Source organism: Poromitra crassiceps (assembly GCF_964638095.1).
Source record: "Poromitra crassiceps genome assembly, chromosome: 1".
Taxonomy (NCBI): Eukaryota; Metazoa; Chordata; class Actinopteri; order Beryciformes; family Melamphaidae; genus Poromitra; species Poromitra crassiceps.
Genome location: NC_139623.1, coordinates 105,267,138 through 105,279,625, shown reverse-complemented (window position 1 = coordinate 105,279,625; position 12,488 = coordinate 105,267,138). Strand labels below are relative to the sequence as shown.

At 44.1% G+C, this 12,488-nt stretch overlaps 1 protein-coding gene across 1 annotated transcript in view; it reads right to left on the bottom strand.

Moving 5' to 3' along the window:
• Positions 1-10,511: 10,511 nt before the first annotated feature.
• kif4 (kinesin family member 4) overlaps positions 10,512-12,488 on the bottom strand; it is a 63,828-nt gene continuing 61,851 nt past the window's right edge. Inside the window, exon 31 of the mRNA XM_083643653.1 lies at positions 10,512-11,440. Coding sequence (XP_083499779.1) covers positions 11,234-11,440 — 207 coding nt within the window. The 3' untranslated portion in view covers positions 10,512-11,233. The remainder of the gene's footprint in view (positions 11,441-12,488) is intronic.

The window sequence follows — 12,488 nt, the reverse complement described above, 5'->3', positions numbered from 1 at the left end:
CCCTCTCTCATAAGCAAGAGGAGCTGTCCTATCTCATACAGCACTGACGCCCCTCTCTCATAAGCAAGAGGAGCGTCACATCATGGAGTCATACGCCTCCATGATGTGACGCTCCTCTTGCTTATGAGAGAGGGGCGTCAGTGCTGTATGAGATAGGACATCCCCCTTAAGGGGATCTGTTTCCAACAGGAGTCATAACATTGGTGGTGATCTGGGGAGGTGGTGGGATGAAGCTTCTTGCTCTGGAGATGCTGGATGAATGCGTGATGCTGACACGAGGTGAGTGATGACTGCACAAGTGTGATTTAAGCTGTGGTGATGGGGGCTTTATATAGTACCAGGAGAAGGGCATTTATGATGTCATAACTGACGTCATTTGGGCAACTGACGTCACACTGCAAAGGTGACGTCATGGAGAAGGTGACGTCGGAGATGGAGACGTCATTTAGTGACGTCATTTGGGCTGAGGGTTATGACAGCATGGGGTGCTCTATTAATGCCTTATTTGGTCTTCCATGATTGAACTACAGTCTGCGACTACACTTCAATCATGAGAGACTCGTAATATAATTTTAACAAACTTTATTGAATCAGAATAGACAGTTTGAGTATGGCGTATGACTCCATGATGTGACGCTCCTCTTGCTTATGAGATAGGACATCCCCCAAAGGAATTTAAAGTTATTTCAGGAACTGGGAGAGTGAAAACGGGGGTCATGGAGCTCGCCTGGGGTATGCTTTAGTCAGGTCGTGGGCTGACGGGGGGAGAATTTAGGCATGTCGGGAGATGAGGGGCTGACCGGGGTTTTTTAAGGCAAAGCGGGGTTGCAAGGGCGTGGATGTGGATAGCCCGGGCATGGGCGCATTGATGAGGAAAAGGAGAGTTTGATCACCACCAACTAAGTGCTTGTTGCCTCTTTAGTCATGGAAGGAGGGATCTTTGGGCTGATCATATGGTGTCTTGCTCTGGTCGAATGAAAGAAGCATAGGCGGATGAGGACCAGCGCCCCAGTTGTTGAAGGGAGGCGGAGGACGCCCCCTGCATGGCTGCTGATGTGGCTGCTCCGATCCTGAAGGAGTGACTGGAATAGTTCTCTGCAGGGATGTTGCATTTCTGGAGTGTGGTCTTGAAGTGAAGGATGAACCAGGATCCTGTCATGTGATGATGGGGAGAGATGAGGAAAAGGGGGCCAAGGGCTGATTGAGGTTTATGCAAATGCCGGAATGATGGGTTATGCAGATTGTCGGGACATTGGCTGACTTGTCAGGACGTGGGCTGACTGAAGTTTAAGCAGGATGCAGGGATAATGGGTTGAGCAAGTTGTCAGGATGTGGACTGACTTCTCGGGACGTGGGCTGACAGGTTTAAGCAGAATGCAGAGATAATGGGTTGAGCAAATTGTCAGGACGGGGGCTGACTTGTCAGGACATGGGCTGACTGATGTTTAAGCAGAATGCAGGGATGATGGGTTGTGCAAATTGTCAGGACGTGGGCTGACTGAGGTTAAGCAATGGCAAGGACACTTATGGGGTTATATGCAAATTGCCCGGGCATGGGCACCAAACGGGGATTGGGAGAGAAGACCGCCACCAACGAAATGCATTAATACTTCCTACCAATCATGGAAGGAGGCATCTTTGGGCTGATGATATAGCAGCTTGCTCTGGATGGATGTAGGACGCATGGCTGATGAGGACAGCAGCCCAGTTGTTGAAGGGAGGACCCCCCCGGGAGGGGACCACCCCCCCCAAAAGAAAAAGGTCAGCGATGACCTGCATTTTTTAAGGTCAGTAATGACCAAGGTCGCGACAACCTGCATGAGCATAGCCAGCAATGGCTTAAAGATGCAATATTTAACCTTTAGCATTATATTATTATGGCATGAAAATGTCTAAAAATGAGTAGACATAATGTTATATTCTTTAGTTGTGCACTTACTTTATCCCAAATTGTATGAGGCAAAGATAGGCTTGATATTTTTCTCATAGTTTTCCTATCTATCCGTTCTATTCCTAATAGATGCACGTTCTGATTTGTGCATTTTGACATTTGGAATATTAAAGGTGGGCTGACCATTGTTAATAAGTACGTTTTCCCCTTGGATTTGACTTTAAGTTGCGTGTCTACAGTATGTCTATTATGGGCCTTTTTCATTTGTTTTGACAGTCGTGTACTGTCACTTCGGGAGAGTTGCACCCGCACCCTCGGCTGAGCTGTTGTACGGTGGACTTAGTTCAGTTGAGGCAGAGACTGGCTGTGGAGACACGCGGTTTTCGTGCCATGACCTTTTTGATTAGTTTTGACGTCCAGCGGGAGGGGGAGCAGTGAATGTGCTGCATCTGTAAAAAAAGTTTTAAGTCGTCGGCAGACGAGACGATTTGGTCGTAGAAAAATGAGATTCCGTTCCAATTTTCTAAGAGGTGTGCCCAGGGGGTATACTTTTGCTGAAGCCACTGTGCTGTGCCCGGCTATATGCTTTGCTGGAGCCACTGTGCTGTGACCAGGGAGGAGCTCTGCTGAAGCCACTGTGCTGTGACCGGGGATATGCTTTGCTGAAGCCACTGTGCTGTGACCAGGGAGGAGCTCTGCTGAAACCACTGTGCTGTGACCAGGGATATGCTTTGCTGAAGCCACTGTGCTGTGACCGGGGAGGAGCTCTGCTGAAGCCACTGAGCTGTGCCCAGGGATATGCTCTGCTGAGCCACTGCTGTGACCGGGATACAGTGTTGCCAGATGGCAAATGTTGAATTATCGTACCAGGGGGTCAAAATTATCGTTTTTGGAGTGAAATTATCGTACGCCCCCTCCCCAGCGCGCGTGCCTTCGGCGCGCCTATGTCGGGGGGCTGCGCTGATCACAGGCTACTTTTTGGACTTGGCATGATTTTTCAACACTGTGGTCTCAGCCTGCGTTGCAACAACAACAAAACACCCTGCACGTATTAGCTGCAAATATGTTTGTTTGAAGAGATGATTGTATAAACAGATAGAGTGATAGACGTAGGATTCGTCTAAGTGTCACGAAATGATGAGATTCTCGTACGTTTGGGGGATTTGGGGATTATTGATCGTACATCGTACAGAGGTCAAAATTATCGTACAGGTACGATAATTATCGTACGTCTGGCAACGCTGCCGGGATATGCTCTGCTGTAGCCACTGTGCTGTGACCAGGGATGTGCTCTGCTGAATCTACTGCGCCGTGACCGGGGAATGAGCTCTGCTGACCTGACGAGTTATGCATAACGGAAAGCCGGGTGATGCTGCACTGCACATTAAAGCCGTGGTGGACTGGGAGGAGCACCTTTTGTTTATGATCGAGACTGAAGCTTCGTATGCATTTGCAATACCAGAGTAAATCTCGTAGAGGAAGATCGATTCCCTACTGGGAGAAAGTAGGGAACTCATGGTGCCTCTTTTCTGCAACCATTCACCTCTAGAACTTAATTCAAGCATATGCTGAAGCCAGAACCACCCGCGAGCATTTTTCGGTTGAAAAGACGTTTAAATTTGAAAGTGAAAGTTTTTTCACCCACTATTTGCAGACGTTTATTGAACTTTCAGATTTAGACCATATTTCACCAGGATCTTAAATTAAAATATCAGCGCGCACACGGGATTCGAACCCCGCTTTCCCACATTCAAGCCAGTCCGCTCTAGCGCTGAGCTATACATTTTCTTATATTTTGAAGGACGGCAACAGCAGAACTGATGATTATCGCCATTTTGCCTGAAGCATGCGACGGGAGACGATAGTGTCGCATCTTGCATTTGCAATGCGCATCTTTGGCAACGCTAGACCAGCCACGCGCATGCGCAGTATAGCATGGAAGGCCGGTGGCTAGCCAGGTAGCTAGCGCGCTACTCAGCATGGCCGGAAAAGTTTACAAGGGTTATACTTCATCTAAATGACTGGGATTGGATCGATGGATTGGATGCGTAAGAGAGGAACCATGCTATGAAAAAGAAAAGGTTGACTGGAAACTGGGACTAGAGGCATGTTGTTAAAACCCGAATGGACACGGGAGAGGGAAGCGGCCGTATGCCGTATGCCGTATGCTAAGGGATTGGCACCCGGCCTGAAATGAGTGCAGCAGCAATGCCGCAACGTTGACTGAAACCAGGGACTAAATGCATGTTTGATAATACCCGACCGGACGCGGGAGAGGGAAGCGGCCGTATGCAACAGGGCAGAGTTGCTCGGGGATTGGCACCCGGCCTGCAATGAGTGCGGCCGCCGGAAGAGATGCCGGCTGAAAAGGGGGGATACGACCTGAACCCTGGGGCAGGGCTGTTTGGGCTGCTGCCGTGGGGAGCGTGGGGCTCGCGAGCGTCCTCGGCCGGGCATCGATGTCGATGAGGGACCCGACCAGTGAAGACATCGTTGCGATCAGGGGATCTTGGAGGCCTGGAGGGGCTGGAGCCTTGGCGCGTCCGCCGAGGAGCCGGCGGTCGTGGTGCGCTTCGCTGGGCCTTTCTTGGAGGTGGACTTCTGGGCTCTTTTGCTGCGGCCACGGCCTCCGGAGTGCTGTGCGGACTGAGATCCGGGGGAGGTGGACTTCTGGGCTCTTTTGCCGCGGCCGCGGCCTCCGGAGTGCTGTGCGGACTGAGATCCAGGCGAGACGAGGACCTCCTTGACGTTGGATCTTCTTTTGCGGCCGCGGCCCCTGGTGAGGGGAGCGTCCCATGAGACGCCTGTGACGCCCGGAGATGGAGCCTGGGGATTGGGGATTTGCCCGAGGCTGGCCGGGGCGTTGAATGTGCTCTGGAGGAAAGCGTCCACGGTGGAGCTGAAACTTTGCTGCTCGTTTTCGGACTCGGACATGGTGCTGGACTGAATGAAGCTTCTTGCTCTGGAGATGCTGGATGAATGCGTGATGCTGACACGAGGTGAGTGATGACTGCACAAGTGTGATTTAAGCTGTGGTGATGGGGGCTTTATATAGTACCAGGAGAAGGGCATTTATGATGTCATAACTGACGTCATTTGGGCAACTGACGTCACACTGCAAAGGTGACGTCATGGAGAAGGTGACGTCGGAGATGGAGACGTCATTTAGTGACGTCATTTGGGCTGAGGGTTATGACAGCATGGGGTGCTCTATTAATGCCTTATTTGGTCTTCCATGATTGAACTACAGTCTGCGACTACACTTAGAGTGCAGCTATAGACTCCTCTTGCCATATCTCTTTACACACTCCAGTTAGAGTGCAGCTATAGACTCCTCTTACCATATCTCTTTACACACTCCAGTTAGAGTGCAGCTATAGACTCCTCTTACCATAGTACCTCTTTACACACTCCAGTTAGAGTGCAGCTATAGACTCCTCTTACCATATCTCTTTACACACTCCAGTTAGAGTGCAGCTATAGACTCCTCTTACCATATCTCTTTACACACTCCAGTTATAGTGCAGCTATAGACTCCTCTTACCATAGTACCTCTTTACGCACTCCAGTTGGAGTGCAGTTACAGTGGACTTCTCTCACCCTATTACCTCTTTACACACTCCAGTTATAGTGCAGCTATAGACTCCTCTCACCCTATTATCTCTTTACACACTCCAGTTAGAGTACAGCTACAGTAGACTGCTCTCACTCTATTACCTCTTTACACACTCCAGTTAGAGTGCAGCTACAGTAGACTGCTCTCACCCTATTACCTCTTTACACACTCCAGTTGGAGTGCAGTTACAGTGGACTTCTCTCACCCTATTACCTCTTTACACACTCCAGTTATAGTGCAGCTATAGACTCCTCTCACCCTATTATCTCTTTACACACTCCAGTTAGAGTACAGCTATAGACTCCTCTCACCCTATTACCTCTTTACACACTCCAGTTATAGTGCAGCTATAGACTCCTCTCACCCTATTACCTCTTTACACACTCCAGTTAGAGTACAGCTACAGTAGACTGCTCTCACTCTATTACCTCTTTACACACTCCAGTTAGAGTGCAGCTACAGTAGACTGCTCTCACCCTATTACCTCTTTACACACTCCAGTTGGAGTGCAGTTACAGTGGACTTCTCTCACCCTATTACCTCTTTACACACTCCAGTTATAGTGCAGCTATAGACTCCTCTCACCCTATTATCTCTTTACACACTCCAGTTAGAGTACAGCTACAGTAGACTGCTCTCACTCTATTACCTCTTTACACACTCCAGTTAGAGTGCAGCTACAGTAGACTGCTCTCACCCTATTACCTCTTTACACACTCCAGTTGGAGTGCAGTTACAGTGGACTTCTCTCACCCTATTACCTCTTTACACACTCCAGTTATAGTGCAGCTATAGACTCCTCTCACCCTATTATCTCTTTACACACTCCAGTTAGAGTACAGCTATAGACTCCTCTCACCCTATTACCTCTTTACACACTCCAGTTATAGTGCAGCTATAGACTCCTCTCACCCTATTACCTCTTTACACACTCCAGTTAGAGTACAGCTACAGTAGACTGCTCTCACTCTATTACCTCTTTACACACTCCAGTTAGAGTGCAGCTACAGTAGACTGCTCTCACCCTATTACCTCTTTACACACTCCAGTTGGAGTGCAGTTACAGTGGACTTCTCTCACCCTATTACCTCTTTACACACTCCAGTTATAGTGCAGCTATAGACTCCTCTCACCCTATTATCTCTTTACACACTCCAGTTAGAGTACAGCTACAGTAGACTGCTCTCACTCTATTACCTCTTTACACACTCCAGTTAGAGTGCAGCTACAGTAGACTGCTCTCACCATATTACCTCTTTACACACTCCAGTTAGAGTACAGCTACAGTAGACTGCTCTCACCCTATTACCTCTTTACACACTCCAGTTAGAGTGCAGCTACAGTAGACTGCTCTCACCATATTACCTCTTTACACACTCCAGTTAGAGTACAGCTACAGTAGACTGCTCTCACCCTATTACCTCTTTACACACTCCAGTTAGAGTACAGCTACAGTAGACTGCTCTCACCATATTACCTCTTTACACACTCCAGTTAGAGTGCAGCTACAGTAGACTGCTCTCACCATATTACCTCTTTACACACTCCAGTTAGAGTACAGCTACAGTAGACTGCTCTCACCCTATTACCTCTTTACACACTCCAGTTAGAGTACAGCTACAGTAGACTCCTCTCACCCTATTACCTCTTTACACACTCCAGTTAGAGTACAGCTACAGTAGACTCCTCTTACCATATCTCTTTACACACTCCAGTTATAGTGCAGCTATAGACTCCTCTCACCCTATTACCTCTTTACACACTCCAGTTAGAGTACAGCTACAGTGGACTTCTCTCACCCTATTACCTCTTTACACACTCCAGTTATAGTGCAGCTATAGACTCCTCTTACCATATCTCTTTACACACTCCAGTTATAGTGCAGCTATAGACTCCTCTTACCATATCTCTTTACACACTCCAGTTAGAGTGCAGTTACAGTGGACTCCTCTTACCATAGTACCTCTTTACACACTTCAGTTAAAGAGCAGTTACAGTAGACTCCTAACACCACATTACCTTTATATACCTTTACATTGACCTCTATATTACCTTCATATATTCATGTAAACCTCTGTAATAACCTAGACATGTGCTCTTTTCTAGCATCCCTCGCCATGCCCGCTGAACTGGCAGTGCTCCTTCCTACCGTGCCTCCTTGTTGTCGTCATCCTCCTCCTCATCGATCATGTCTACCGTGCCTTGTTGCTTTGTCGTCAGTCACGGTCTCGCCCATTTCACGAGCTCGCCGACAGAGATATAAAGAGAGAATGAAAGGACAGGTCAGCAGTGCAAGCCAATGATGAATCTATATGTATATGAAATATGACAAAATATGAGACAAAAGTGAGAATTCTGACTTTAATCCCAGAATAGAGTGGTATCACATAGCAGTGCTGTACAAATAATATTACAAACTATTGACAAATTAAAAAAAAAATAGAAGAAAAAAAAGTCTAGGGTCCCCAGATTTTTGTGACATCAAAGTGGGGTCACAAGCCAAAAAAGGTTGGGAACCCCTGCAGTAAACTGATTTTCTTTTTTATGTCAGTCTGTTGTTTTTTTTATACCACTAAAGATGAAAAAATGTGTTGTTTTCTTGTGTTCAATCGTCATTCAGAGATTAGTCCTCTGTTGATCCTTTACTCTGGAAAATAGCAAGCATTAAATAAGCATGGTCAAAAAAACAGACAAACTGATTAAAAAAATTGTTGAAAGAAAGTCTAAGCCAGTGATACTGAACCCAAGGCTCTAGAGCCACATGCGGCTTTATGGGTAGCTGTGGCTCTTTTAAGTCCTACCTACATAAAATAAATAAATAAGTAAATAAAAATCTAAGAATAAATAATGGGATGGGATAAATAATTGGATTTTGGCTGTTGCAAAGGATTTTTTGGGGTCAATGTGACTCTTGAATATGGAAAAGTTTGAGTACCACTGGTCTATGCCTGTTTTGCGTAGCCTTTATTTTCTTGATTTCCTGATGCCCCCTAATATCCTGATTGGCGTTTCTGTAGCTTACAGCATTTAATTTACATGTGAAAGCCTCCCCCAGTCCTAGGGGCTGGGGCTCAACTGCCAAACTTGTAAAACTGCCATCCACGTCAATCCCTGCCATGAGATATAAGGTGGGAAAACTTTATGTAAAAAAAGAGGGGTACCTGTGCGTTGAAAAGTGAGAATGTGTCGAATATCAAATTCCAAATATCACATATAGGCTCTAGCTGTGCTCATTCCACCAAATTAAATAAGAAAAATATTGCTAATATGCAGCAGACTTGGTTGGGCTAAATACTGAGAACAGATATCTTTACATTTATCACAAGGTCATATTTGGATATTGCGGGATAAAGATATGATGTACCATTTACCATATTTGCTTCAATAATCAAAACATTATAGCCAAATACTGAGTCCACATATTTCCAATATATGTCATGAGGGCATATTCAGATATTTTATTTAATGTGTATGTCAACATTAGTTGTATCCGGACACAGTATAATATGAGGCAAATATGGCTCAGTATTTGACTTGCCATGAAGTATATCCAAAAACTCTACAGAAATGTGCCTGATTCTTGCAGAGTTGAAAAAACAAACAAACATATCTTTATATTTGTCATGAGGTCAAATTTGGATATTGTGGGATAAACACATGATGGACCTCAACATTGTATTTGACCATACCACAAAATACTGAGTTAGTATTTCCCCAGACACAGAGCACACCCATACCAACAAATCATACCCTTGATACTCTATGTTCCACACATGAGTCATATCAGTTAAATATCAGAGTCAAAATATCAGTTTGTGTTGTATGTGTACACCATATTTTCTTCAATAACAAAAAAAAATATGCAACAGATTTGTTCATATTATAGCCTATACTGAGTCCACACATTTCCAATATATGGCATGAGGGCATATTCGGATATTTTATTTAATGTGTATGTCAACATTAGATGTATCTGGACAGTATACTATATGAGGCAAATATGGATCAGTGTTTGACCTGGCATGAAGTATATACAAAAATAATCTACGGATATGTGTCTGATTCTTGCAGAGTTTTGAAGAAAAAAACCATCTCTGGATTCTGGGGTCTTTCCCGCACCTCCACAGCAGAGCATCCCTTTAGATAGGGAAGCTAGACCACATAGGTTAAAAAATCAGATACATTAGTGTGTTGAAAACTCCATTCCATGTTTAGGGTACATGTAAAAGTTGTTAACAGATATAAGGCCTAGGATTCCCAATTTTAGCAATATGCTGAAAAGATCAGTAGCCCATATATACTGTATATATATATATATATATATATATATACACAATATACTTAGGCAATATCTAAGTTATGCTGCCCCCCTCTAAACTCAGTTTGGCTGGCAATTCAATTCAATGAATTCAATGATAAGCTATCTTTTCCAGTCAGTTTCTCTGACAATCAGTGGGAAATATTTTAGAAATGATTTATGTAATATAGCCTACACGTGGAAATGTATTTCAATATTGTATTTCGAATATAAAATAATGCATTAAACATAGCCTATTTTTTTACTCTCATCGCAAGTAAGAGTCGACAATAACTATCAGTGAAAATATATTTACATTAGCCTATGCTATCATATGATCTTACTCAGAAATGTTTGTGCTTGGGTTTTGACTGCCTATACTGTACTTGATCACGAGACATAAAAGGAATTATTAAACTGCACATCTTATGGTGAAGACATCTCTGCTCACCTGATGCAGATGATCATCTGCAAGCTCATTCTGTGCTGAAAGATCCGCTGAGCAAGAGTGAGCCTTTACGCTGTTGCCATTCTCAAAACTACACCTGTAAATGAACATGAATTAATGAAGCGTGCAGGTTTAATATTGATTTTTTTTTCCAACAGTGTATTTATTATTTTCAATTAACATATAAACAATAGAAAATACAATACAAACATCCCATACATATACCACCTCCCTCCCCTTCCCACAATAGCACAACAGAAAAACAAAAAACAGACAGAAACGTAACAAGAAAAACACCAACATACATACAGGCCTGGTTTCCACTGGGGATTGGATTAATTTAACTTAATGTTGTTCAGTCATATCTTTACTCATGTACATGTTTATAGATTGGAATGTAGAGAAATATCGATCTTTTTAATTCAATGTAAAATAACCTTCCCCTAATGATTAAGCATCAACAAAACAAATGACTGAATAATATAAATTACATTTTACTAACAATGTATGGTCGGGGCAAAAATAATTAGTTTCTCGTTAAAAACAAGAATGGACTATAAGACTTTTAATGTCTGATACTAAAAACTGAGTAAGCCTAAAGGGTGCTCCCAAAGAGTGTTGTGTAATAATAGTAATGTGTTGAATAATAATTTCAAATGCTCAATTGCAGATCGGCTGACTGGTGATTAATTACACATAGGTGTAAAGTCAGTGTTACTCTTTTACAATCGGTTTACACTAAACAAAGAATTACATGAATGTGTCTTATCTCATTGTCCATTCCAGTAGACGATTCAATGCAATTCACAGTTTATTACTCTCAATACTCTATACCTATAGACAATGAACACAGTCTTTCTGAATCAATAGCTGCACTTCAGGTACAGGACAACACATTAATGACATAAAAAAAGTCTAACAAACACACAAATATATTTAACCGAACACAGAGGCAGAAGGCCCTACTCTCCCCTGTCCTGTTTAGGATTCCTCCTTGATCGGTGTGCATCCAGAGAAAAAACTGTTGGATGGATTTTGTAGAAGCCTTTTCTTCTTCTTGAGGAAACTGGCTGTTGGTCTCTCGCCCTCCTCCTCCTCCTCCTCCTCCTCCTCTTCTGCGAAGATGGGCTTCCTGTCTAGTTTCGGCTCTGCGGAGGGGTGCCCCATGTCACCAAGTTCCTGCAGCACCTAAAACCATATGCCCCAGACAGTGTTCATTACATGACCTCAACGTTTTGGGTTGTGGGCCGCCGCCACATACTGAAAATATAAGGATTAAGCACAGCATTTGTTGTGTTCTGTACTTTCAGTGGTGAGTGAGAGATAAAAAATGTTTTGTCTCAGAGTATTAGTACATAATGAATATATTTCAGTTTGTCAAGATGAATTGAGAGAGACTAAAGAAAGAGAGAGAGAGAAAATATGATCCAAATATGTGTCTGAATTATATAGCTTGGTACACTTTTGAGCTGACTGATATCTCATCTCATCTCTCTACCTGTAACTCTCTGGTCTCTTTCTGTCCTCCCTGAGTCTGCTCTGTCACTTCATTCTACATTAAGGAGAGCTACACAGGGTATGAATACACTGAACTTGTTTGAATAAATAGGCTAGTTATGTATGGGAGGGAGCGCGTGGGGCTGTTACTCCAATAACACACTAATTTACATAGAGACTTGGATGGCTGTCTTTAAACTACGTTCACACAGTAAACCTTAGTGCCCAATTCAGATTTTTTGCTCAGATCTGATTTATTGTGTGGCTATTCTCATAGACTTTTTAAAAGTGGCCAATATCAGATTCCAGTGTGAACAGGTCACGGCCCTGAAGTGACCCACTTGCGCAGAAGAACAATAACGTTGCACGCAGCACACTGCTGTAGCTGACGGTGTTGTTTACGGTTTAATTGATAAGTTAATTGCAGTGGACGCCAGCGCATACGGGAGCAGATGATAGCGAGGAGGAGGAGAAAAAAGAGAGCCACAATTTTAATGATGGCTTTCTGTGGAACAATAGCTGCTACTTCTGTACAGAGGAGTTTGTGGATGCGGAGTCGAAGCCAGGAGTGGTGGGACCGTGACGTGCATGCCTACACTGAAACAGAGTTCATAAAAAATTTCAGGATGTCAAGAGCTACTTTCAACTACATCTGTCAGCGCCTCTCAAGACTCTCACGGCAAGACACTCACTACAGGCGACCCCTCAAGTTTTGCTTGCACAGAAGTGTCACCCCAAA